Source organism: Staurois parvus, unplaced genomic scaffold, assembly GCF_062004578.1.
Source record: "Staurois parvus isolate SC_StPar_1 unplaced genomic scaffold, SC_StPar_1.0 ptg000291l, whole genome shotgun sequence".
Taxonomy (NCBI): Eukaryota; Metazoa; Chordata; class Amphibia; order Anura; family Ranidae; genus Staurois; species Staurois parvus.
Window position 1 is genome coordinate 2,968,198 of NW_028318087.1, and position 26,667 is coordinate 2,994,864.

General features: G+C 40.2%; 1 protein-coding gene across 7 annotated transcripts in view; it reads right to left on the reverse strand.

Moving 5' to 3' along the window:
* Nucleotides 1–2,050: 2,050 nt before the first annotated feature.
* Nucleotides 2,051–26,667, reverse strand: part of LOC149458214 (uncharacterized) — a 103,846-nt gene continuing 79,229 nt past the window's right edge. For 4 of the 7 annotated variants that reach the window (XM_089682507.1, XM_089682505.1, XM_089682504.1 and 1 more), the window contains 4 exons: nt 22,907–23,032; nt 21,199–21,366; nt 16,639–16,696; nt 2,051–2,473 (listed from right to left, as the gene is read on the reverse strand). In XM_089682507.1, coding sequence (XP_089538633.1) covers nt 2,375–2,473; nt 16,639–16,696; nt 21,199–21,366; nt 22,907–23,032 — 451 coding nt within the window. In that variant the 3' untranslated portion in view covers nt 2,051–2,374. Of the gene's footprint in view, nt 2,474–16,638; nt 16,697–21,173; nt 21,367–22,906; nt 23,033–26,667 lie in introns of all 7 variants that reach the window. The other 3 variants (XR_016313485.1, XM_089682508.1, XM_089682509.1) reach the window with 3 other exon arrangements.

Consider the following 26,667-nt stretch of genomic DNA (forward strand, 5'->3'; position numbering starts at 1 on the left):
TTTGTGCTAATACCTGATGGTGTCTGCACTTACATGGTTTATACAACTTGCTGTTATGACAGGGTAAAGGAAGGAATACATTCAAACCTACAAATGACTTTCTGACTACTTGTTCAATAAAGGAATAATGCTGACACATTTAGACTAAAATTGAAGCTAACATAAAGCAACAGTCTTTACAGTCAATACAAGACCGACAATTGTCATACAGTCAAATATCAAACATCTCCATCTCTATGTCCTGTATAGGGCTCTCTTACACATTTAGGTTTAGCATGCATTACAGGACAGTGCCAAATACGGGAACCTCTGGAAAGATAGCCTTACCCAGTTTCACAAATGTCCCTTGTGTGCTCCCATAAAGTCACCAATCTGCATGGTTTCTCTGTAAGGACTGTTTTGTCAGCCTGTGTCTTATCTCTTCTTTGTGACAAATATCTATGTGAGTTTATCTGTTCTGACTCCTGCACTTATGGCTCTTGCACTTAGGCCTCTTTCTGGTCCTGTATTTGAATTAGGCCATTATGTCCATTGGCTGACTTTTTTTTGTGTCTGTTGTCTCTGTATTTTGTTGCTCCTGGTTCTGATCTTCTCTGTGCCTGTCTGTGTGTTTGTGCTTTTTCAGTCAAGCAGTCCTGTGGGTCATATTCTGGTTGCTGGTCAAGTCCATCCATATTTTTACCAACTCTGTTAAAGACCAGGTGCTCCTAGTTCCTGCATCTTGGTAAGAGCTATTTGCCATTAGCTAGCAATACATTATACTTAGATTTGTTATCCCTAATGCAGTACCCATCCCGTGGGCATCTGCACCGTGCTTATATTTTGTTCTTTCTCTTCTCTGGACATCTGTTAAGCATACATCTTCAAGTTCTGCTACCTGCAACACAGGCTGCTGCGATGTTCTATATGCCTTGCTTGGTCAAGATAGCACCCACATCACATTTATCTCAAATAACATTGTCATAATCAAAGAAGCTCATACTGTAAAAATGAGATGAAACAGAAAAAAACATCCAACTGATCAGAATGAGTCAAGGATGTCATGTCATTTTATGCACTACATTCCACTGCTATTTGTTGATAGCCATGAATACCCTTCTTCAACCACCATTCTGTTTATTGCCCTTCCAACCAACTATATGTCCTGCTTCAGTCAGTGTTCATAGACCATCCAGCAATCAATGTCTATATTGGTAAACTCCCCATATTCTCAAGCACTTAGATTACCACACCTTATTTGTGCATAGCCTTTTATATCCCACAGTATCATAGAGGTGTCCTCTTAGGACCAATTTTCAGTATGCTAAAATATCTAAGCTAAATGTTCTATGCTACAGCAGTTGTAATTTACTCTGAAGCACCTACTGAGAGCCTTTCATAGTGCTGGTAGCCTCATTAGTATGTTTCATACCTGTCAAAGTGAGCAAAAGTACATGTTTGAATGTGAATGTAGTTGTGTATAAACAGACAGTCATGCTGAATGTCATTTAAAGTCATGGAAATGGAAAAGGTCTGGCTGGCTGCACACCCAAACGTAAATCCAAAAAATCTACTTTATTTCATTAACAGATTAAAAGCACTAGAGATGTGCAGACAGGGGAGACAAAAAGGTTAATGCCTGTTGCACTGATAGTGCAGTTTTGAGAAAGCACTATCAGTGTGAAACGCGTTAACCTTTTTGCCTACCCTGTCTGCACATCTGTGGTGCTTTTAATAGGTTTATGAAATAAATTTGATTCTTTGGATTTACATTTGGGTGTGCAGCCATCCCTTTTCCATTTCCAGTATCACAGCTACGACTGAGCTAGCACTCCTCATGATTCCACTTGTGCCAACTCACCTTGGAACAGCGGGAGCATGTGTTATTTAAAAGCATGTTTTAAGGGTAATAATGGTGATAAATCTGTGTGTAGGTTAGCAACAGAAGTCTGACCTCAACATTAGACCAGCCCTAGATTCCCGACTATCTACTATAGATTACCGCACACTGTTACCACATATAAGTACTAGGATCATGGGGGGAAGGCGTGTGTTGGCTTACAGTAGTTAGTTGAGATGGAGGAATGTTTTTATTACAATGGGATTGAGGGTTTTTTTTCATGCTTATCTAGCATACATAAAATTGTATGTTGTACATTCAATTTCAAGCATACATGATAAAAAAAAACTGTATTATATTATTCACAAGCTGAATGTTGCTTTCCTATTACTATTCATAAATTATAACTACATGATACAGTACATAACTCAAGAAAGAAATACACAGGAATCGGTTATTTCAAACCTGAAAACAAAGTCAGCTTGTTCTAATAAAAAGTCTATACTTGTAGTAAGTGAAAACATAAATTGCTTCTGCATGGCCAGTCCCCTCTTCCTATTGCTCTATCCATTTCAAGGTGGCGTATCTGTCTGCTAGCGCAGTCCTCAACTGTGAAGAATGGCTCTTATCCCTGGTCTCCACCAGACAGGTTACCTGTATTCAATGAAAATGTCAGCATTAGTCACATCTGAATTTCAGCATTCATCATATATTATGTAGTGTAGCAAATCCATTAGAAACTGAGGAAACGGCAAAACCGTTTATAGGTCACCTGCAGTAAAAAATTATCAGAGGACCCAGATATAAAGGCAGCTAGATTTAAAGACAAAAGGTGATTTTCCTGTATAGGCGCATTTAGACTTTTCTACTATTCTGCACCGGGTTGCTCTACAAGCATTAACATGCGATATTCCACACATTCATATACAGTTGTGTTCAAAATAATAGCAGTCAGACATCACTAACCTGATCAATCACTGTTTTTGATAGAAATTATATTTCTACATGGCAAATAATTTACTGGCAGGTGTAGTAGAGTAATAGAAATCCAACAGTCATGACATGCATGCTGCTGATTCTGTGTAATTGAATCACTAATTGAAAGGGGCATGTTCAAAATAATAGCAGTGTGGAGTTCTATTAGTGAGGTCATTCATTCTTTGAAAAACAGGTGGCAATTATTGCCCTTATTTAAGGAAGGAAGGCAGCAAATGTTGTACATGCTGGTTACAGTGCATATCTCTGAAATTCTGAGGAAAATGGGTCGTTCCAGACATTGTTCAGAAGAACAGCGTACCTTGATTAAAAAGTTGATTGGAGAGGGGAAAACCTATAAAGAAGTGCAGAAAATGATAGGTTGCTCAGCTAAAATGATCGCAAATGCTTTAAAATGGCAACCAAAACCTGAAAGACGTTGAAGAAAGCGAAAAACTACCATTCGAATGGATAGAAGAATAGCCAAAATGGCAAGGACTCAGCCAACAATCAGCTCCGGGAAGATCAAAGAAGGTCTAAAGTTACCTGTGAGTACTGTTACAATTAGAAGATGCCTATGTGAAGTCAAGCTATCTGCAAGAAGCCCCCGCAAAGTCCCACTGTTGAAAAAAAGACGTGTGCTGAAGAGGTTACAATTTGCCAAAGAGCACATTGACTGGGTTAAACAGAAATGGCGCAACATTTTTGGCGCAACAAGGTCTTGAGAACGCCCGATGGGAGGGGCGAAACGCGTCGACGCATTTCCGGTCTTTACCCCGTACGTCTGACGTCACTTCCGGTGAGTGGAATGCACGCTGAGCGGTGCGTTTCAGGGGCCATTTTTTGGGATCTGTGCATGTTTTTTCTCTGTGGAGCTTCTGCTGTACCCTGGAGCTGTGATGTGAGATTCCTGAGGAGGTTGTCTAAAACTCATTGTCCATCTGGAAGAAGCTTGTTTCAATAAATATGCCTTTTTAAAGTGATTGAAATGTGAGTGGCCTTAATCCTTGATTTTATTTAAAAACGGTATTTTGCAATATCACACTATCTGAGATTTTCTCTCCCCGGTTGTATGGTGGAGCCTATACTGATGGTGAGGAATCCTATAGAGTGGATACGAAAGAGGGTTTAGGATCCCATAAAATTCCTAAAAGGCGTTTCATTCACCTAAATCTGGTGAGTGTAATTGATGTTGGTTTGCACGGGTGGAAGGTGGAAGTTTTCTTTGCATTTGAAGAATTTCTGGATTTTTTTGCACGAATTTTTTGTGATTCACGAACTTTTGTTGTCTATTACTATGATGGACTTTCACTACTAATATTATTTATGATATATTATGCACTTTACAGATTGATTTTATTTAGAGGTCTATGTTTGCGCTGTTTATAATTGTCACAGCGATAGATGACAGCATGTTAGAATCCACCCTCTAGCAAGATGGCCCCTGAGAGCGCCGCACGCCGGCGCGTGCTCCACTCACTGGAAGTTACATGGTTTGTTGGACGGCAAAGCCGGAAATGCGTCTACACGCATTTTCACAGATTTGTATTTGCATTCATCCTGTTTGAGTCTTACAGTATTACACTATATTCATATTTTTTTCTCTGTACAAATTATCTTCCTATGGCGAGTGATCTTTGGTGGTCCCGGTGGTTGGATGCTGATTTAAACTACAGTTTGGAGTTCTGAGGCATTTGTCTTACCTGCATTGGGGGATTTCCATCTCTACATGAAATTGAGGCTGATTGTAAAATTTGTTACTGAACCCAGGACCCGGCATTCACTATATCAGGTCTCCCACAGTACACAGGACTTGGAAATGCAATTATTTTAGTATATATATAAATTGCTAAGCCCCCAATCACATCGGGTGGGATTTGGCATGCAATTTGCAATTGCAATCGTATGCCAAGTCGCCCCCTATTGTCCTCAAGTACAGCGATCAAATTGTTGCGGTTCCAACTTGGTCGGAGCCACACCGATTTCTAAAGTAGTGCTTGTGCTACTTTTGTTGCTATTTGCATAGACATCTGTGTCAGATGTCTTGCAAATTGCAGGGAAATCAGCAGGTCACCCGATTTTGAAATCGTGCAACTTCACTGTAAGTCGCACGATTTCAAAATTGGGTTTGATGTGACCAGGGGGGTTAATACCTTTTATCGCCAGCAGTATATAGCAGTATTGTGATTTCTATCAATGTCTGGCTGAGCAATGGTTAAAGCTTGTAGAAGGAATTTTCATTCTTTTCTGAATGAAGCTGCATGACCCCTGACCCTCTGTCTGGACAGTGCTGATCACATGCACCCTCTGTCTGGATTGGATCTGTGCTGATCACATGCACCCTCCCAAAGGAAAAAAAAAACTTTTGTAATACACACCAAACTGAGCATGTGCAGAGTGTCTCCTAGGGTAGATGGACTGGGACTGGAAGAAGGGGAGGACCAGAGAAGATAGGATCAAACAACCTTGTGGAGGATTAACCCCTTAAGTTCCACAGTGAGTATAACAAGCATTCTTTACTGCATATACAGACTGATTTTACTGTTGTAGGTTTAGTAACACTTTAACATACATAATTAGAAAACTTTTACTATGAATTCTTCCTAACATTTCAAATGTAGGAGGTATGCACAAGCAGAACTCTGAACAAGAAATATTATCAAGGCATTACCTTAGAATTGCGGGATATTCAAATTAAGAGATAAAAATGGTACAATAGGTGATGGGACCCCACAACAAAGTAATTTTGGGGACCCTTGAGTAAGATCAAGACTCCTCTTCTGTTTTAAAATAGTAATCAACATTACAACATACTAACTTATCTCACAGCTATCTTATAGAGGTGAACTAATCATATATACATTCATTCTGTTTATTTTTTGCATTATGGTATTTCTATATATCTACAACATACGCCATATTGTAATTTAATCTTATGAACAATTACTTTTCCTTTTCAATCTCCAGTGCTGTAATTATAATGTAAAAATTCAAAGCAATATGGCAACTGGAGGTGTTCTGTACACAGAGGGTGTACAGAATGCCCCCCAGAAATGTAATTTCCTGCTTGTGTGACTGGCTCACTGTTTTTCTCAGAAGTCAGATTTTAGGCATCCTCTGCAACAGAAATCTAATTTTTTGTGAGACATTCCCAAAGGGTTAATCACTTCTAAAGGGATGCTGACCTTTCAGCTGTCCTCATTAAAGTCCTGCAATTGCATCAGCTGATCAGTAATGAAAAGACATAGAGGAACAAACAGTTTTTTTTTCAGAGCAGAAACAGGTAGGAATCTGCAAAAGAATTTGTTAAGATCCCTGCAATGGACATTGATTATCCAGAGGGTTTTTCTATTCACAACAAAAGTGGGGTTACTCTTTAAATAAAACCTGTAGCATGCAGTGCTTCCCCCCTGAAACAGCTGTGTCCATCAGACACAGCGGAATGCTTATCCTGGTAATCATAGAATCGCTGTGCAGCTTTGCGTCCCTTGCTGGTGAGCTGTGATTGGCCCACAGCTCTCAAATGGCATCTGGGCCAATCACAGCACCCTGTTCCATGTGATTAGCTGCATCCAATCACAGATCACTAGTATTCTGAACTATCATGAACCTAACCCATTCATGACAGTTCAATGAATTGCTGGTGCAGTGATCTTTATTGCACCTGCAATGCAAAGTGTAAAAGTAAAATAAATTCCTGATCATCCCCAAGAGTAGTACAATATTACAATGGTAACATTGAACTACTAGAAGAAAATATTAAAAATAGTAAAAAAACTATGTTAAAATTTTTTTAATTTTGAATAAAAAATTATTTCCAGGTGTATGCGCTCACCCCCCCACTGATTCCCATTGTCCAACCAGGGAAAGAAGAGAGAACACCTTACTGTGAGTAAAAGCACTAAATTTTACACGCACGTTAGATTAGCACATTTACCCTTTGATCCCCTCTGTCTCCCAGCCAGTGTCATTAGTACAGTGTCAGTATATAGAATTTTTCACTGATCACTGTATTACTGCTACTAGCGACATCAGATCAGGGTCAGTTAGTGCCCCTCCCAGCCAGGTCAGCTAGTGCTAGATTGCCCACACACTATTGCACTCACTCTATAGGTTGCTTGTGACGGATCGCCTGTCACCTCGAATGGGTGATTCCATCAGAGAACTGCTTTCTTACCACTGAGACACAGAACCAAGGTATTATAGCTGGGCATCACACCCAAGACTAGACAACTCTAGCTTAGGTGCTAAACTGGAACTCTATTGAACAGAAATACAGGTTTTTATACACTTCAGAAACAGGGAAGTCCCCACATGAACAATAAAAACACATTAGACATTGAGATAAACATCCCACACTGATTAGGTAAGATCACATTATCCTAAACAGTGCAAATGGTAAACAGTACAGCCAAAAGCTAACAGTGATCTAATTAACAGTAAGCTAATCAAAAGCCAAGTACCCAGGCAAGCCAGAGCCCCACCTCAGACAATTCGGCACCTCCAACCCTGAATACACAAAGTACATTACACACACTGTCTTTCAGGTGTTTGCTTTCCCTTGTATAATCTGTCCATCATAAGACAAAACTTATACAATATGCCAACAGTCTGAAAACGTGAAATACAGTTGCAAGAAAAAGTATGTGAACCCCTTTGGGTTACGTGGAGTTTTGCATGAATTGGGCATAAAATGTGCTCTGAACGTCATCTAAGTCACAACAATAGAAGAACACAGTCTACTGAACATAATACTACACAAACATTAGATGTTGCCATGGTTTAATTGCACATAACATGTAAACATTCACAGTGCAGGGAGGAAAACGTATGTGAACCTTTGCACTTAATAACTGGTTGACCCTCCTTTGGCAGCAATAACCTCAACCAAACATTTCCTGTAGTTGCAGATCAGACCCGCACAACGATCTGGAGTAATTTTGGACCACACCATTCTTCGGATGTCTGGTGTGAATCGCTCTCTTAAAGTCATGCCACAGCATTTCAATCGGGTTGAGGTCAGGACTCTGACTGGGCCACTCCAGAAGGCGTATTCTGTGCTGTTGCAGCCATTGTTTTGTTGAATTACTTGTATGCTTTGGGTCATTGTCCTGTTGCATCACCCATCCTCTGCGGAGCTTCAGTTGGCGGACAGATGGTCGTACATTTTCCTGCAAAATGTCTTGATAAACTCTGGAATTCATTTTCCCATCAATGACAACAATCCGTCCAGGCCCTGAGGCAGCAAAGCAGCCCCAAACCATGATGCTCCCTCCGCCATGTTTTACAGTGGGGATGAGGTTTTGATGATGGTGTGGTGTGCTGTGCCTTTTTTCTCCACACATAGTGTTGTGTGTTCTTCCCAAACAACTCAATCTTGGTTTCATCTGTCCACAGTATATTTTGCCAGTAGTGCTGTGGAACATCCAGGTGCTCTTTTGCAAACTTCAAACGTGCTGCAATATTCTTTTTGGACAGCAATGGCTTCCTCCGTGGTGTCCTCCCATGTACTCCATTCTTGTTTAATGTTTTCCTTATTGTAGATGTGTCAACAAAAATGTTAGCATGTGCCAGAGATTTCTGTAGGTCTTTAGCTGACACTCTGGGATTCTTCTTTACCTCATGCAGCATTCTGCGCTGTGCTCTTGCAGTCATTTTTACAGGATGACCACGCCTAGGGAGAGTAGCAACAGTGCTAAACTTTCTCCATTTGTAGACAGTCTGTCTTACCGTGGACACATGAACATCAAGGCTTTTGGAGATACTTTTGTAACCCTTTCCAGCTTCATGCAAGTCAACAATTCTTGATCGTAGGTCTTCTGAGAGCTCTTTTCTGCAAGGCATGGTTCACATCAGACAGTGCTTCTTGAAACCAGTAAACCAAAAACAGGTGTGTGTGTTTTTAAGGGCAGGACAGCTGTCAGCAACACAACTAATATCATCACACTGATTCGAGTCAAGGTTGGCTCACTCCTGGCTCCAATTAGCTCTGGGAGAAGTCATTAAGCTAGGGCCTCACATACTTTTTCCTCCCTGCACTGTGAATGTTTACATGTTATGTGCAATTAAACCATGGCAACATCTAATATTTGTGTAGTATTATGTTCAGCAGACTGTGTTCTTCAATTTTTGTGACTTAGATGACGTTCAGAGCACATTTTATGCCCAATTCATGAAAACTCCACGTAATCCCAAGGGGTTCACATAATTTTTCTTGCAACTGTAAATCTATCTTCATAGATTTCTTGAGGGAGATTGTTAATAAATATTTCTGTCCCAAGTGGAGGAGGTTCTCTAACCCACTCTGCAGGAGGGCCCCATATTTCCTCTGACCATTAACCTGTATAAGAATATTACACCTTTCCATCCATTCCAGAAGGGCAGTTTTATTGTCTTAACTCAGAGAATTAGTCCAAGCCTCGCTCTCAGCATTCATAACGTTATTACCCATCATCATAGACTGATCCGCTCTCTCCATGTGAGCAGAGGCTGAAGTGAGCTCGTTTACATGCTCTGACTGGGAGAAGCAGACAAAATCCCCATGGCTCCTCCATGGGCCATAATCAGTGGGTAGAAGGCAAGCCCCTAGTCCCCTCCAAAAACCCCTGCCCCGGTTGGGTCTGTCACAGTGCTGATCACTGTCATTACTAGTATAATGTTTGTATGGATCAAAATATTGATCATGAACAAAACTATACTAGTGCCACCTAAGTATATTGTCCCCAAAAATGCAGCGTTACAAAGATCAGCCCCGTTCACTGCCAGAACTAGCGTTTAGCCCCTCCGTGCACTATAACTATAAATATAGTGGCCAAAATGTCCAAAGAAAGGTACACTAATGAAGAGGCCTACAGGATTCTGAGTATGTCAGATGAGAGCGAAGGGGAAGCCTCTCTGTCAGAATCCTCCTCAGAATACGAACCTGTAAAGAGCAATGCCACCCCAACAAGAAGCTCAGACGATGGAGAAGTCCCTGCTAAGATCACCCAACCCCATGTAGCTGGAATGCTAGGAATGCATGACTTGTCTCATATGTCACATCACTACCTCAAACTCAATCTTTCAAAAACCGAGCTTGTAATATTTCCTCCTCCCCGATCCCCCACTCACGACTTTACCATTAAGATCAACAGCACAACCATTGGTTCTTCCCCTCATGCCAGGGTGCTAGGCGTAATCCTAGACTCTGACCTCTCCTTTGGGCCCCACATCCACTCACTGGCTAAATCCTGCCGCCTCAACCTCCGGAACATTTCCAAAATCTGCCCCTTCCTGACCAATGACACCACAAAACAACTTATTCACGCCTTGGTTATATCTCGCCTCGATTACTGCAACTCCTTCCTCACTGGTCTACCGTTACGCAGGCTATCCCCCCTCCAGTCTATTATGAATGCTGCTGCTAGACTCATACACCTTACCAACCAATCAGCGACTGTTGCCCCTCTCTGCCAATCCCTTCACTGGCTTCCAATAACCCAACGTATAAAATTCAAAATACTAACCACAGCTTACAAAGCCATCCACAACACTGCCCCTAGCTACATCCCTGACCTCATCCACAGATATCGGCCAAATCGCCCACTCCACTCCTCCCATGATATCTTCCTCTCTAGCTCCCTCATCACCTTTTCCCACGCTCGCCTCCAGGACTTCTCCAGAGCCTCTCCCATCCTCTGGAACTCCCTACCACAGCATGTCCGGTCAGCCCCCACCTTGTCTGCCTTTAGGCGATCTTTGAAAACGCACTTCTTCAGGGAAGCCTACCCCACCTCCACCTAAGAACTGTACTTGAATCACCTCCACCAGATCATCCCCTGCAGCTATCACCTTTTGTATCATCTCCCCCTTCCTCTAGATTGTAAGCTCCACGAGCAGGGCCCTCACATTCCTTCTGTACTGAAATGTATATTAATTGTACTGTCTCCCTTATATTGTAAAGCACTGCGCAAACTGTTGGCGCTATATAAATCCTGCATAATAATAATATGCAGCAGTGTCCAAGTACTAGTGCCACAACCTTTGATGAACTAGTAGGCACCAATGTTGTAGTTCATCCTGGCATTTTACACACCAGCACTGCAGTATGACTTGGTTACGTGGTGAGTCCTATAAGTGCAGTCCAAGCTGGTGCAGTGGCTAGCACTACTAGTGTCCCGCAGCCTCTGAGAATTTGAACACAGGCCCGCAGAACCCATAGTGTCCTTCTGGATGTGCTTGCAAATCCCGATTGGCAGCCCAGAGATTCTGCAGCACCTCATTCACTGCCCAACCTGGAATTCTTGTGAAAACAGCTAATTTAACAACTCCCCTTGATTTTCTTGAGCTGTTTTTCATGGAAGATTTGTATCAATTGATTGTGGGCCAAAGCAATTTATACGCACATAAATACATCAGTGCCCACCCAAATTCAGCTCTTGCCAGACAATGCACATGGAAACCTATCACGGTTTCTGAATTTAAAACTTTTTTGGGCCTAACCCTCAACATGGGCATTACAAAAGAGAATGAATTGTGGTCATATTGGTCCACAGACCCGATTCATCATATTCCCATGTTAACACTCTCATGAAAAATATAACATTACATATATGTCCAAGGACCAGCAACGTATAAATGAAAAAAGACTGAAAATGTGGGGAAAAAAAATGTTCTACTGTTATAAAACATATCCAGTAAACTCAAATTTTGGTCAAAATGTATTCTGCTACGTCTTTGGTAAAAAAAAATCCTAATACATGTATATTAACTGTTTTGTGGGAAAGTTTACTTTTTGAGTTTACAAACTACGGTATATAATTTGGAATTTACACAGATTTTACTTTTTTGAGGTGCTAACAGGCAGTACAACCCCCCCCCAATCCCTATTACCCTTTTTGGAAAGTAGACACCACAAGGTATTTGCTGAGAGGCATATTGAGTGAATGGAAGATTTTAATTTTACCACAAGTTTTTGGAATTTTTTTTTTTTTTTACACAAAGTTGTCACTTAAATTATATATTGCTCACACATGCCATGGGTATTTGTGGAATTACAGCCCAAAACAAATTTTTCTACTTCTCCTGCGTAAGGGGATACCACATGTGAGAGATTTTTTTGCAATCTAGCTACATACAGGACCCCAAAATCCAATAAGCACCTTCAGGCTTTTAAAGGGTGTTACTTTCTCAGTACACTTCCTGACTACCTATCACAGGTTTGGATGCCCTGAAATGCCAGAAGCAATGCCCCAAATGACCCTTTTTTGGAAAGTAGACACTCCAAGGTATTTGCTAAGAGGCATGGAAAAAAAATAAAATCTTCAATGGACTCAACATGCCTCTAAGCAAATTTATTGGTGTGTCTACTTTCCAAAAAGGGGTAATTGGAAATGGGGGGGGGGGGGGGTTGTACTGCCCTGGCATGTTAGCACCTCAAGAAAGTAAAAGCTGTGTAAATTCCAAAATATATACCGCAGTCTTTAGACGCTATCATTTTCACACAAAACAATTAATATATATATATTGGGAATTTTTTTTTAACCAAAGACATTTAGCAGAATACATTTTGGACTAAATGTATAACTAAAGTTTACTGGATATTTTTATAACAGAAAGTAGAAAATATCTTTTTTTTTTCAAAATTTTTATATTTTTTAACTTATATCTCAAAAAATAAAAAACCCAGTGGTGATCAAATATCATCAAAATAAATCTATTTGTGTGAAAAAAGGATATAAATTTTGTTTGGGTACAATTTACCAGCTGAAATAGTGCAGTCCCAAAAAGCAAAACATTTCCTGATCATGAAGGAGGTAATATCTTCCAGAGCTGAAGTGGATTTAAAATCTTTTCCTTCAATTATATCCTTCAGTAAGGAGTTGTCCCTTGCTTCACTTCTTGAGGCTAAGACTTTTCCAAGTTTGAAAATGGGCAGTGTCATCCAACCCACTTCCTGTGAGCACATGCTGTCATGGATCCACCTCCTGTCATTGCAATATTGTGCCGTCTGCGTTCACAGTTCTCCTGGACTAATAGGCGCTAATATGTCATTACATGAGCTCTACTCAGTCAGTACAGGAAGAAGGACTGCCCATTACCACAGCCAAAGAAGTACTCATGTAAGAGATTGTGAAGTCTACAGACAGGCTAAAAAAATACATACTAGGGGGGCTTCAGGGAGAGTGAGAAAAGTGGAGCACCACTTTACTCTTCAACCGTGTGTTCTCAAGGTCACTTCTGAACAATTTTTAGCCCCATGGCGGCAGGCACGTGTAAAAGGCTCATGCATACAGTGATTATTACGATTACCCCATACTTCTATTTCCATCTAATCAGCTACAGTTACCATATGGCCCTATTTCTGAAGGACAGCCTCCTCCCATTTAGCAAATAGTTCCCCAAACACCACCCCCCTCCCCTAATATTCAGCAGTATGTCCCACCAGATAGAGATGACACACACGCTGTTAAAGTGGTGTTCCAGTCACACTGTAAAAAAATAAAAGTCAGCAGTTACAAAAACAGCCACTCACCTGTCCCTCGATCCCACGGTGTCCTCCCTGCAGCCCATTTCACCAGCTATCCGATGTTCCTGGCGCCGGCATCTTCAGTGGGCACCCGGCTGTGACAGTTTGCAGCTTCACAGCCGGGTGCCCACTGCGCATGCGCGAGTAGCGCTCCACTCTCTTAATGGACCCGTAGTCTTCTGGGGACCTGTTGGGAGGGAAGGGGGGAGGACAACTTCCACTTCCAATCGCCTAGGCAATCGCAGCGGAAGTTGGAGCAGGTACCTGTGAATTTTGGGTACCCACTTCCCAAAGGTGCCAATCCTTAATGGGGAGCGGGGGCCCAGTCTTTAAAGCGGAACGTCCCCTTTCGAATGCAGATCTGCTTTAAGGTAGATGGCACATAAACTACATTGACCATTTTTCCTGTAGCAGGTAGGTGCCCTGCACAATTTTCTGGAGGATGATCATGAATTAGCTAAAAACTTTATAATGAGTGATATTTATTCAGTAATGATCAAGCATCAATAGCTGGAAAGATTGATTCAGACACTCAGATACAACATTTATTCATATATGAAGACATTGTATAGCTGTGTGAAATTAAATGGGCTCTGCATAAAAAGTAAACATGAGATTCCAAAATGCCATATTTATACCCAGCGAATTATTACAAGCACCATATACTGCAAGAAAAAAATAATTTCTGTTTAAGGAAAGAGACATAAATTCCATATGTGCAGCAGTGTGTACTCGGCCTGGAAGCACGAACATGATACAGACCGGACACAGTGCAAATGAATTACTTACTGGGAATACCTGTCAGGTTCGGTTCTTTTCTTTTGAAATAACAATGGTATTAAAGTATCCAAAGCCAAAACATGTATTTCCTTTTGGATAAAGAAGGGAAGTGTTAAAAACCCTAGAAGACCTGCAGGTGACTGAAAGCCCAGGAATAGGGAGGACATGGCCTGGCAGTGGACCATGGTTTGGTTCTTGAGAATCACTGTCTTAGATCACATGTGCTGCACTATGGCAGATCAAAGAGAGGCTAAGATGGCAGCTTCTTTGGCTGTAAAAGAATTGGGGGGAGCAGGGGGGGGCGAATTATGCTTTACCACTGGTGGGTAACTAAGACTTGCAAACCATTTAAGTAAACTATATAGCTGCACAAGGACCCTCTTATGTGCCTATTTAACCTTTGCCAAAAGTATTGGGATGCCTGCCTTTACACGCACATGAACTTTAATGGCATCCCAGTCTTAGTCCGTAGGGTTGTATATTGAGTAGGCCCACCCTTTGCAGCTAATAATAGCTTCAACTCTTCTGGGAAGGCTGTCCACAAGGTTTAGGAGTGTCTCTATGGGAATATTTGACCATTCTTTCAGAAGCGCATTTGTGAGGTCAGGTACTGATGTTGGACGAGTAGGCCTGGCTCGCAGTCTCTGTTGTATTTCATCCTAAAAGTGTTCTATTGGGTTGAGGTCAAGACTCTGTGCAGGCCAGTCAAGTGCCTCCACCCCAAACTCACTCATCCATGTCTTTATGGATCTTGCTTTGTGCACTGGTGCGCAGTCATGTTGGAACAAGAAGAGGCCATCCCCAAACTCTTCCCACAAAGTTGGAAGCACGAAATTGTCCAAAATGTCTTGGTATGCTGATGCCTTAAGAGTTCCCTTCACTGGAACTAAGGGGCCAACCCCAACCCCTGAAAAGCAACCCCACACCATAATCCCCCCCTCCACCAAACTTTACACTTGACACAATGCAGTCAGGCAAGTACCATTCTTCTGGCAACCACCAAACCCAGACACACACACACGCCCATCAGATTGCTCCTCAGCTCCATCTAGCATCCATAATGTGTTTTTTTTTTTTACTACTACAAATGAAAAAAAGAACAATTCGTTCAAAAAGCCTTAACATCTGCTTTGCCCAAATTGCATACAAAGCACGTGCATTCAGATTCACTGAACTAATGGCTATGCAAATGTTTTTAATAAACACAGCCCTAAATGCCTGTTAAGCAATGAAAGGGCTGAGGGGGGCACCTTTTTTGGCTTGCATAGGGTATTAGCTGACCCTAGTTCAGCCCTGGCCAAGAGTCACACAGTTTTCACCCAAGATTCAACTATTGTATAATGAATCTTATGTGGAAAATGGGCAATCTTAGGTTAAAGTTGTGTGAATCTTGATAAATACACAGCTTTGTTTATCAGTAAAGTTATTTTTCCTGAAACTGTACAAGAGCAAAACATGAGCAGACCTCTTCCTAGTCACTAAGTAGTTTGCCCATCCAGGTCTTCTAACCTGTCTATTGGCTACAGAGTAAATGTTTCTTTAATTGTGCAAAATATGGAACCTTCCATTTACAACCATCTACTGAAATGCTTGTTGCCTGTCCTGTCTGGCTCCAATATTTCAATACTTTTTGAGTTATTCACCTTTAACAAGTGAAACTTTTAAGACCACTTAAAGAACTTGACCAACAGGCTAATAGCATTTTCAGGGATAAAAAAGAACAGAAATGTTGTTTCATTAATTCCTGCCTCGTGAGGAAATACATATGGGAGCTGACATAGCTCACTTGTTTCTAAATGTGCAGGACTTGATTGTACTGCCTAGTGGCACAGGACCAATCTGAAGACTTTTCAGACTTCATTGGTCTATAGGTGAAACTTTTGAAAACCAAGTCAGCAATGGCTCCCATATTTTTCTATTTTCATAGGTCCACTTTAAACTAGCCAAAGCAATCCAACACTTTTATTATGTCGTAAACAAAACATGTCAGTGTCTCCTGCTTTTACTGGAAGATACATTCAATTGTTTATATTTGACTCTGCTACAGTGGTCATAAATTTTGAAATATGCCAGTGGTTGATCGATAAAGAACATTGTGAAACATGTTCTGCAACTTTTCATTTATTTTCTGAGAGTCTGCCAGGTATGTGTGACGATGGACCTTAAAAGACAAATAGCCTCTAGAGAGAGAGAAAAGTGTGTTCCTCTTCATTCAAGGCAGCCATTCCACATTGAGAATGTGCAGCTGAGACTTTGGGCCAGGATTGGAGGAGTTAAGCCCCAGTGTTTATTTTGGTTACAATAATGGGAACCATTTGTGAATTACAACAGCAAATTCCATCTCCAAAGGGAAAACAAGGGGGAAGGTTTAAGAAAGAGCCTGGAGCCAGGAATGTACACAGCCTTTGTGATTCACTATTTGGCAGCAGTGGATAACATGTTAGAAACACATCTGGACTTCCAATAAACACAGGTTTATCCTATAAAATAGGAATAAATGCATCTTCACTATAGATTAGTCAGTGTCTGTTATCTCATGTGTTCTGCCCTTACCTACCTCTAGGGTAAACAGGTCATTGTTCAGGAAAATATTTTCCTTTTGCATATCCAGCACCCTGAAATAAATAGGTCATGTTAATTAAATACCCACCAATCATAAACATTATTATTATTATAAAGGATTTATATAGCGCCAACAGTTTGCTCAGCGCTTTACAATATAACGGGAGACAATACCGCAACAATACAGTTCAATACAAGAGGGATAGGAGGGCATCAAACAAAATCATAACTTTAGACTGCGGAACATTCCATAAGTGCTAAATGCCACATTACAAGAAATCCAGATACTGTGCCAGGCCCATTTTGCTGCAAAAAAAACAAGATTTCTTACTCATAAAAATCACTTTATAGAATGTGCGCTAGCAGTCTGCCAATGTCCTATTATTGGCAGACTGTACTGATCACGGGATGCTCAGTTCTTCTTACTTAGACCAAAACACTTTTCCTTTTCTTAATAATAAACAGATATTAACACATAATTTCTTTTATTCCAATGCATCAAAATACAAGACAGTTTATATAAATTGATAATAAATATTACAAACTATAGATGCAGGAATCATTGATCTACAGTACTGTAAATTCAGTTTGACACTTAAAGCACACCTATGCCACCTCTCAGCAATACTCAGTGCCTTCTCTTTCCCTTGTCCAAAATGAGCTCCTGCTCTATCTCCCTCTCCCCATTTACAATTATTTTCCTCTATGCCCCCTAATCATGCTTAACCCTACTGTACCTATTACCCCAGTGTTTCCTGGTCGGGTGACTTTTAGCCTCCTTTATTCACAATCAGATCCCATCTCCTGTTTTCCCTTGGTCCATGGTCATCTCCCCCCTTTCTCTTCTCCCTGTCCTTGATCAGCTAAAGCTCTGCATTCTCTCTCATCCATGATCCCATCCATGATCATTTATTTTCTTAGTTCTTTTTCTCTCTCTTTCTCACCAGTACTTAATCAGTGTATGCTTAGACTCATACCTCTTTTCTTCATGGATGAAGTATTTTGTCATCTCCTACCTCTCCCAAGGTTCCATAGTCAGTATTTTTCACTCATCTACCCCTTTCCATTGTCTGCTTCCACCATATCTCTTTTTTTGCTATTCTTCCTCCTGTACCACTCCCTAGGTCCATTTTAGCTGCTGCTATTCTGCCCCCTCTTTCTTCATACAAGGGTTATGGCCCTTCTCCCAGTGGTCTACAGGTCATCAAATATGTTGGTAAAGTCAGGCCCAGAAAATGTCAAACTGATGTTCCATTGACTGATCATGGCAAAAAACTGTATTTTATTTAAGGATAGTGATCATATGAAGCCACTTATTATCACATAGTTGTCTGGCTCCTTTTTAAATCATAATGATAACAGAAATCACCCAAATAGCACTGGTCAAAAGTTTACATGCCCTGGAATGTCTGGCCTTGGTACAGATGCACAAGGTAACACACACGGGTTAAAATGGCAATTAAAGATTGATTTTGCACATCTGTGGCTTTTTATATTGCAATTGGTGTCTGTGTATAAATATTCAATGGGTTTGTTAGCTCTCACATGGATGCACTGAGCAGGCTAGATACTGAGCCAAGGGGAGCAGAAAAGAACTGTAAAAAGACCTGCGTAACAAGGTAATGGAGCTTTATAAAGGTGGAAAAGGATATAAAAAGATATTCAAAGCCTTGAATATGACAGTGACTACTGTTCAATCACTTATTAAGAAGTGGAAAGATCGAGCATCTCTTGATACCAAGCCAAGGCCAGGTAGACCAAGAAAGATTGCAGCCACAACTGCTAGAAGAATTGTTCGGGATATGAAGAAAAACCCACAGGTAACCTCAGGAGAAATACAGGCTGCTCTGAAAAAACACGTGTTTTTGTTAAGGAGCACAATACAACAATACTTGAACAAAAATGAGCTGCATGGGCGAGGTGCCAAAAGAAGCCTTTACTGCACCATTGCAACAAAAAAACCTGGTTACAATATGCCCGAGAACACCATGACATGCCTCGTGCCTATTTTGTTGCATTGGCCTTGGCTTAGTATCAAAAGATGCCCCAACTTTCCGCTTCTTAAAAGGTGATTGCACAGTTCTGACTGGCATTTTCAAGGCTTTGGATATCTTTTTATATCCTTTTTCACCTTTATAAAGTTCCATTACCTTGTTATGCATATCTTTTGACAATTCTTTTCTGCTCCCCATGGCTTTGTATCTAACCTGCTCAGTGCAACCATGTGACAGCTAACAAACTCACTGACTATTTATACACATACACTAATTGCAATTTAAATAGTTACAAATGTAGGAAATTAACCTTTGATTGCCATTTTAACCTGTGTGTGTCACCTTGTGCATCTGTACCAAGGCCAGACATTCCAGGGTATGTAACTTTTGATCATGGCTATTTGGGTGATTTCTGTTATTATGATTTAAAAAAGAGCCAAATAACTATGTGATAATAAATGGCTCCATATGATCACTACCCTTAAATAAAAGACAGTTTTGTGGCATAATCAGTCATATTTTCAATATGAATGCCAAAATTTCACAATTTCTGCGAGGGTATGCAAATTTTTGAGCACAACCGTATGCCATTTTTTAAACTTGCTATTAGGTACACTAGCCATTGCTGGTCAAGCTGACCATACAAAAAAGGGCAAACACACTGCAATTCCACAGATATCAGATCAGGAGCAAGTGTAACAATAGCAGGCTTTGTATGGCTAAATAAAAGCTACTTTTAAACTGCTTAATGTGTTGATTCACGGTATAATAGCTAATTACAGTGGCTAAATGGCTAGCACATCCACCTGGCAGTACTAATGTCATTAGTCATTAGTTCGAATCCCAACCATGGCCCCACCTGCCTGGAGTTTGCATGTTCTCCCTGTGCCTGCATGGGTTTCCTCCAGGTGCTCTGGTTTCCTCTCACACTCCAAAAGACATGCTGGTAGGTTAATTGGCTCCTGTCTAAATTGGCCCTAGTATGTGTATATATAAATGTGAGTTAGGGACCTTAGATTGTACACCCCTTGAGGGTTAGGGACTGATGTGAATGTACAGTACAATATATATGTAAAGTGCTGCGTAAGTTGATGGTGCAATATAAGTACCTGTAATAAATAATAATTAATTATAATTAATGAACAACGGTGCAACCTTATTCACTATGTAACAGCAAAAGGTGCAAAATTTAAATACTGTTTGAATTTGTATGTAATTTAGGATATTCAAGACTATTTCAACACTGTAATGTTAACTTAAAGCTTTCATCTGGCTACTAAAGCTTCCAGCCAATCTGTGTAAACTGTTTCATTTACTTAGTTATACTTGCCTTCATTCCCAGTCCTATGGCCTAGTCCTCCAGTCTTCAGCTCTGCAGAGTAGAAGGGTACTTTTGGCAGTGCCCACATTCCATCCTGATCACATGGACACTGCCAGTTTACTTGCAAACAAGTAACTAGTGGCAACAAGACTAGTCTACTGCATAAAGAGTAGCTGCAGCTGACAAGTTGACTTTACATGAACTGATGAAGTAGAACAAGAAACCAAGTTTTAAGGGAAGAATAAATTAGCAAAAAAATCTTTGTTAAGTTAAAAAAAAGATAGATTGGCTGGAATCACTTAAAGGGCTTTAAGTGGTTGTACAGGCAATAAAGATTAAACAAATCCTCCTACATAAGTTATACCTGTTTATCTGCAGCCATCTCTTCTCTACAACTGTTCAGTGTGCAGAATTTATATAGCTTGCCTGAGCTTTCAGAAAGCAGGGGGCAGAGAGTTGAAGTTACACTCTGCAGATCTCAATTAGAAGAGCTCTGAGAGCTGATTGGAGGCAAGAGACCCACTCCTTCACACAGCAAACAGGAACAGATTTGAGGTTGTCAATCACAAGTTGCGTGCTGGAGCTCCCTCCCCTGTCACCTTTTTTAGCTCTTGATGTCAGAAAAACCTGTCAGACATTACTCATACAGATAGCACAGGAACGAGGCAGCAGACAGAAGTGACACTTAGTGCTCTTCTTAGTGCACTTAGTACACATTATAGAAGGATATGTTTCATTCATATTTCATGTTCGAGGTTTACAACCACTTTAAACACTAATAATTTTTGCCTAGCCAAAATTAATCTTTAAAGGAATCATTCATTTGAAGCAACAGTTGTTGCAGTACTACATTACTATTCACTTCTGGGGGGAAACACACCAATACTAGGCACCCCAACTCTGATACATATTTCCTGACTGTATACAGTCACTGTGTGATTGTTGAAATCCCATTCTGACAATATCAGGAGAAAGAGGATGTTTGCAATGTGTTTTGGCTAAATCAGAAACATAATTGCAATAATTCCAGTGGTTAAGCGCCCAGGCCACCTGATTTACAAAAGACACGAAATTACTGACATTCTAAAGTAGCTTCCAGTTAGCATATAAGAAAAGCACACTCTATAACACTATGAAGATAAAGTTGGTTGGCTGTATTAAAATAAAGATTAATGTCCTCAAGGTGGGAAAGGAGGGTTGGGTAAACTTTCTAACCTGCTTGGTGCACTTGTATAATCACCTGACTTCTTCTCGACCAATGGCTTCCAAGAGCTTGGTTATCTCCCCTGGAAAATCTGGAAGCACGACTGAGAATTTGCAGACTCTATTATCTAGAACCAGAGCTCTGTCCAGACAGTGACGTAGCAAAGGCAATGGCAGGTTCCCACTGCAAACAACCACTGCCACTCTGTAGACCAAAGGTGATTAGGTTAGTAAGGACGTAAGCAATCATAAAAAGCACAAAACAAAAAGTTATACTTTTTTGCTATTAAAGGGTCAGTAAAAACAAGTGATATTTTGATTATGGGTGAAAACTAATAGGCTCAGTAAACCACTCTCCTACCAGGGACTCCCAATGTGATACCTTCACATTGTATCTTCAAGGTCTGTCACCCCTTCTCTTCTAAGCAATGCAATATAAAATACATTTTAAAAAACAGAAGGGAGAGAGAGAGATTCAACTTGTATTGACCATGGCAGGGAGGCAGACCTGACAACTCAGTCGCAGAGATTTGGCCACTGGAGTTGCTGAGTCACAGAGCATAATATAAATGATTCATTGCATTGACATCTTCAAAAACAAAAGTGTTATTCGTGGGTGAACTCACAGTTAAAGATATTAAACATCTCAACTTTCATTGTTTATTTGGTAAATCAGGAATTATTAATCATGAATAATATTAGAGAGGTATCTAAGTTGCTCAGGAAGTATGATCTTCAAGAACTCTTTTAAGTCAATTCAGTAAAACAATGGAAAGAGCATACTGTATTAATCTTCAGCAATCAACAGAAAGCAAATAATGCTTTAGTTTACTGCAATCAGCAATATAGATGATGTCTGGTTGTTTTCACTTTGCAGTTAGTGAGTTGTTCTTAGAAATTCATTATTGACTGTTCTATGGTACTAGAAATTAGATGTTTGGGTGTTCCAGAACAACACAAAAGCATAAGAACATTAGAAGACCCAACTACAAAACCTCTGGACCTAGAAGGACAAAATACAGAATCACTTTAGTGATTAGTAGGTGTGCTTCAATTCCTTTACACAGAACAACCAGACAAATTTCTTTTAGTCTGAAGTCAATGTGCAGCATTTGAATAACAGAATTGAACTGAATCTCTTTCAAATCTCCCTTGACATCTACTCTGTAGATGCCCATATACACACTAGTAGGCCATACACCAATATTCGTCATCATTGAGCATCAGTTGCCATAATTAGTGTCAAGGGGATCAATGAGCAATAATTTCCCTACAAAAAAGTAGGGAAGTACTGTACATTTGTGTTGCTTATTTTCTATTCTGTAGTTTTCAATAAAATACTACAGGCCTGCTTTAGAATTTTCCCCTAACCCAAATGTCAGCCTGCATGGGGATGGGCAAAATGTTTGAAAGAAATCCTTTGGACACATAATAGAAAGTCATGTAATGAAATAAAGGTGGGTTGCAAGGTTTGTGCTAGTACACTCATGACCAATGGCCTGGTACAAGCTTCATGTGCACCCCTACACTACAGCATTTGGAGGATTTCTTTCAGCGAAGCAATGCACACGCATCTGCAGAAATTGGGGTGTCTTAGGCAGTTCAGCAGTATTACAGTACAATTTTCAATATATGGGTCTTTATTTAGAAAACAACAAGTATACACAAAGGTAAATTTATCTTTCAAGTGACTGTAAGATTGGTGGATCAGTAATGGGTTTGGATCTATTGTCACATATTGATACCTTTTCCCTTTCAGGTCTGGTAATGCTCCAGATATTAGAGCTGCAAGTCCCATGGCACCTTCTGCATCCACTGTAGCCCTCTCGCATTCTAGTAACCTCAACATTGACAGCAGTACATCTTCCTCACTGAAATCAAATACAGTGACTTAGTATCAACGTGCCATTGACATGTTCTGCATGCATATATCACTCAGCAGTAAAAAAACAGATCAGTCAGTAAGAAGACCTATAGCAGAGCCACAGAATGAGGTTGCCACCAGTTATTTGTCAGCCTGTCCACCTAGTCTACACAGATATAACTAAAGCTTATTACAGCCTTATTGTACAATGACATTGGACAGAGGAATATTAAAATCCTTTTAGATTACCAAACTACTATGTAGTGATAGAATCTATCTAAATAATCCATTCAATTCATATTCTGTCAGGTTGGCGCTAAAGTTGGCCATACACTGAACAAAAAAAAAAACTATAGAGTGCAGATGGATGGAGCTGTCAAAATACCACAACAGAGGTTGCTGTTTGGCTGAAAATTTTCCAGCAAGGTCCTTTGACAAAAGTTGATAGATCAATCAACTTTTGTCAAAGGGAGAGGGGCCAGCTACCTACTGAGCAGACTAATATGTCTGAAATTCACACAATGAATCCATATGTAAACATGATTGTATGTTTACTGTTAAAAAAATATTAAACTGGCAAGGTTCCTTTTCCTTTATTAATGTGAAGGAATAAGAGGAAAAATGTACTTAAAATAACCCTCCTTATTGCGCTACCTTAATCTAACCTAGAACTCCCCCCACCCTAGCGTTTATTTACTTCTCTATGACAGTGGCGGCCTACTCCACTGTTTACATCCTCAGGCTGAAAATCTTCTTCCACGCTGGTCCCACTTGGATGGGACCATACTCCAATAATCAAGATGCTAGGAGCGCCAGAGAAGATTTTGGAATGTGGAATGTAAACACCACAGGAGGCCCCCACAATCACAGACAGGTAAGTTCTGTAACTCTTGTCAAAAATAGAAAGATAAAAATAAATAGCCCATTAAAAGATGAAATAATAAAAAAACAGCTTTTGCTTTAATTACATAGTTAAATAGTTAGTCTGGCTGAAAAAAGAGAAAAGTCCATCCAGTTCAACCATTAAAAAAATGTAAAAAAAGTTATAATCCTATACCCACAGTTGATCCAGAGGAAGGCAAAAACAAAAACCAGCAAAACATGATCCAATTTGCTCCTGCAGGGAAAAAAATTCTTTCCTGATCCCCCGAGAGGCAGTCAGATATTCCCTAGATCAACTTTACCTATAAATGTTAGTATCCAGTTATATTCAGTGTATCTAAGAAACAATCCAGGCCCCTTTTAAAGCAATCCACTGAGCTGGCCAGAACCAACTCTTAAGGGAGTCTATTCCACATTTTCACAGCTCTCACTGTGAAGAAACCTTTCCGTGTTTGGAGATTAAATTTCTTTTCCTCCAGACGTAAAGAGTGCCCCCTTGTCCTCTGTGATGACCTCAGGGTGAATAACTCTACACCGAGTTCACTATATGAACCACTGATGTACTTATACATGTTGATCATATCCCCCCTTAATCTCCTCTTCTCAGGAGAGAATAAATTCAGTTCCTCTAATCTATCCTCATAGCTGAGCTCCTCCATACCTTGTATCAGTTTGGTTGCCCTTCTCTGTACTTTCTCCAGTTCCCCAATGTTCTTTTTGTGAATTGGTGCCCAAAACTGAACTGCATTTTCCAGATAAGGTGTTACTAAGGATTTGTACAGGGATAATTTGATATCTCTCTCACCTTTAAACCATTTTTTTAAAAGATTAACAAGTTGACACACGGTAATGTGAGCATGAAAGAGGTAGAGATGAATTATAAATGTTTGGCGAGGTGGTATACGACACCAAATAAGGTACACAAACAAAATAGGGATAAATCACCTTTATGTTAGAGGGGTTGTGGGGAACAGGGCACAGTAGGTCACATTTGGTGGGAATGTCAAAAAATTCAAAAATTTTGGGAAGAAGTAATTCATTTGACACAAGAAATAACTGGGATAAAAATATTAAAGGAACCCGGGGTATGTCTCTTACATGGAACATAGTTAACGGTTGAAAGGTATAAAAATTCTGGGCTATTGCACTATATTAATTCAGCAAGGGGTTTGATTACTAATTTCTGGATGGAACAAGAAGCACCAAAAATATCTGATTGGATTAGGAGGGTAGACCAGATATATACGATGGAAGAACTGTACTATATAGATGAGGATAAAGTGGAGTATTTCCGTGAGAAATGGAAAAGCTGGGAGGAGTTTAAGAAGGTTAAGTTAATTGAAATTGTATAGAGGGAAAATACATGTATACCCCAGGACTCCAAAAGAGAGAGAAAAGATGCTGAGAGGTGTGTGGGGGGGGGGGGGGGTAAGGTAAAGGTTGGAATAGGGTGGGGGGAAAGGGGAGTTTTGTATTTTTTGTATGTTGGGGGAAAATGGAATAAAGTTATGTTGAAATTTTAACTTAATGTAAGAGATAAAATGAAAAATTCAATAAAAATATTAATGGAAAAAAATGTTTTTTATCCAGCAATACTTTTGTCACTAGAAGTCCTCAGCTGCAAGTCGTTCTGGACCTGCCCCTGCCGGCAACTGGACAGTGAAACGAGAAGCAGCACAGTGATCATCTCATCTCTCTGTCACTCTGCTTTTTCATATCAGGATGCTTCCTGTCAGCACATGAACTGATTGGCTCCTTGTAATGCTTCTTCCTCTCACATCTAGTCCTGCTATACAAATACTGCAAGAGGCTGATTCTAGACCTAAGTTAGGTACTTACACTTTTTGCACTTTTGTTCAAATACATTTATTAATGTATTAATGATTTCACAGCTGCATTAATATGTGTCTTTTATATTGGCCTAGAATTAGGCTTGAGTTTAGGTTAAACCTGAACTCCATGCAAACTGCTAATTATTATTATTATTATTATTATCAGGGCTTATATAGAACTGACAGTTTGCACAGTGATTTATAGAGCAGACAGTACAGTTACAATGCAATTCAATACAGAAGGAATCAGAGGGCTCTGCTCCTTATAACTTACAATATAAACAAGAGGACAAACTGATAAATACAAAGTGAAATACCTAAATATGAGCTGATTTAAAGGCTAAGTTTAACTTTGGGGAAAAATATACAAATGCACATATTTTTGCAGAAAGAAATGTGCATTATTTTTTCCCTAAGGAGCTTGCAAAGCATTGCACCTGAGATCTACTGATGCACTGATCGCAGGTGCAATGTTATTCTCCCACAGACAAGTCCTATAGCTTTCTGGCTGTACCTCTGTACAGGCTGTCAGTTTGAAAGCTGCAGGACACAGCAAAGCCAATTTTGAAATGTGACAGCAAGTGCAAGGAGAGGGATCCCTGAATAGGAAAATGCTTCAAAGGTGAACTTATTAACTACTCAAGAATTTCTATTTCTATTTGGCCGGTTCTGCGATTTACACAGTCCTACCAGATAGTGGAGCCAGACTGGAGACATGATTATTCTCTAGTACAGCTGAGCAGTGGAGGTAGGTCACCTCCCTGTCCCTAGCTGTAATTGGATAGTACAGGAGCAGAATCAGAGTGATGAGGTCATTTCACTTCTCATGTCAGCATGTTCCCTGTCAGCACCTGCATGCACTTGATTGGCTCTTTGCAGTGCTTTTTTCTTCACAGTCTGAGTCCTGCTGTACAGGGGATTGGAAAAG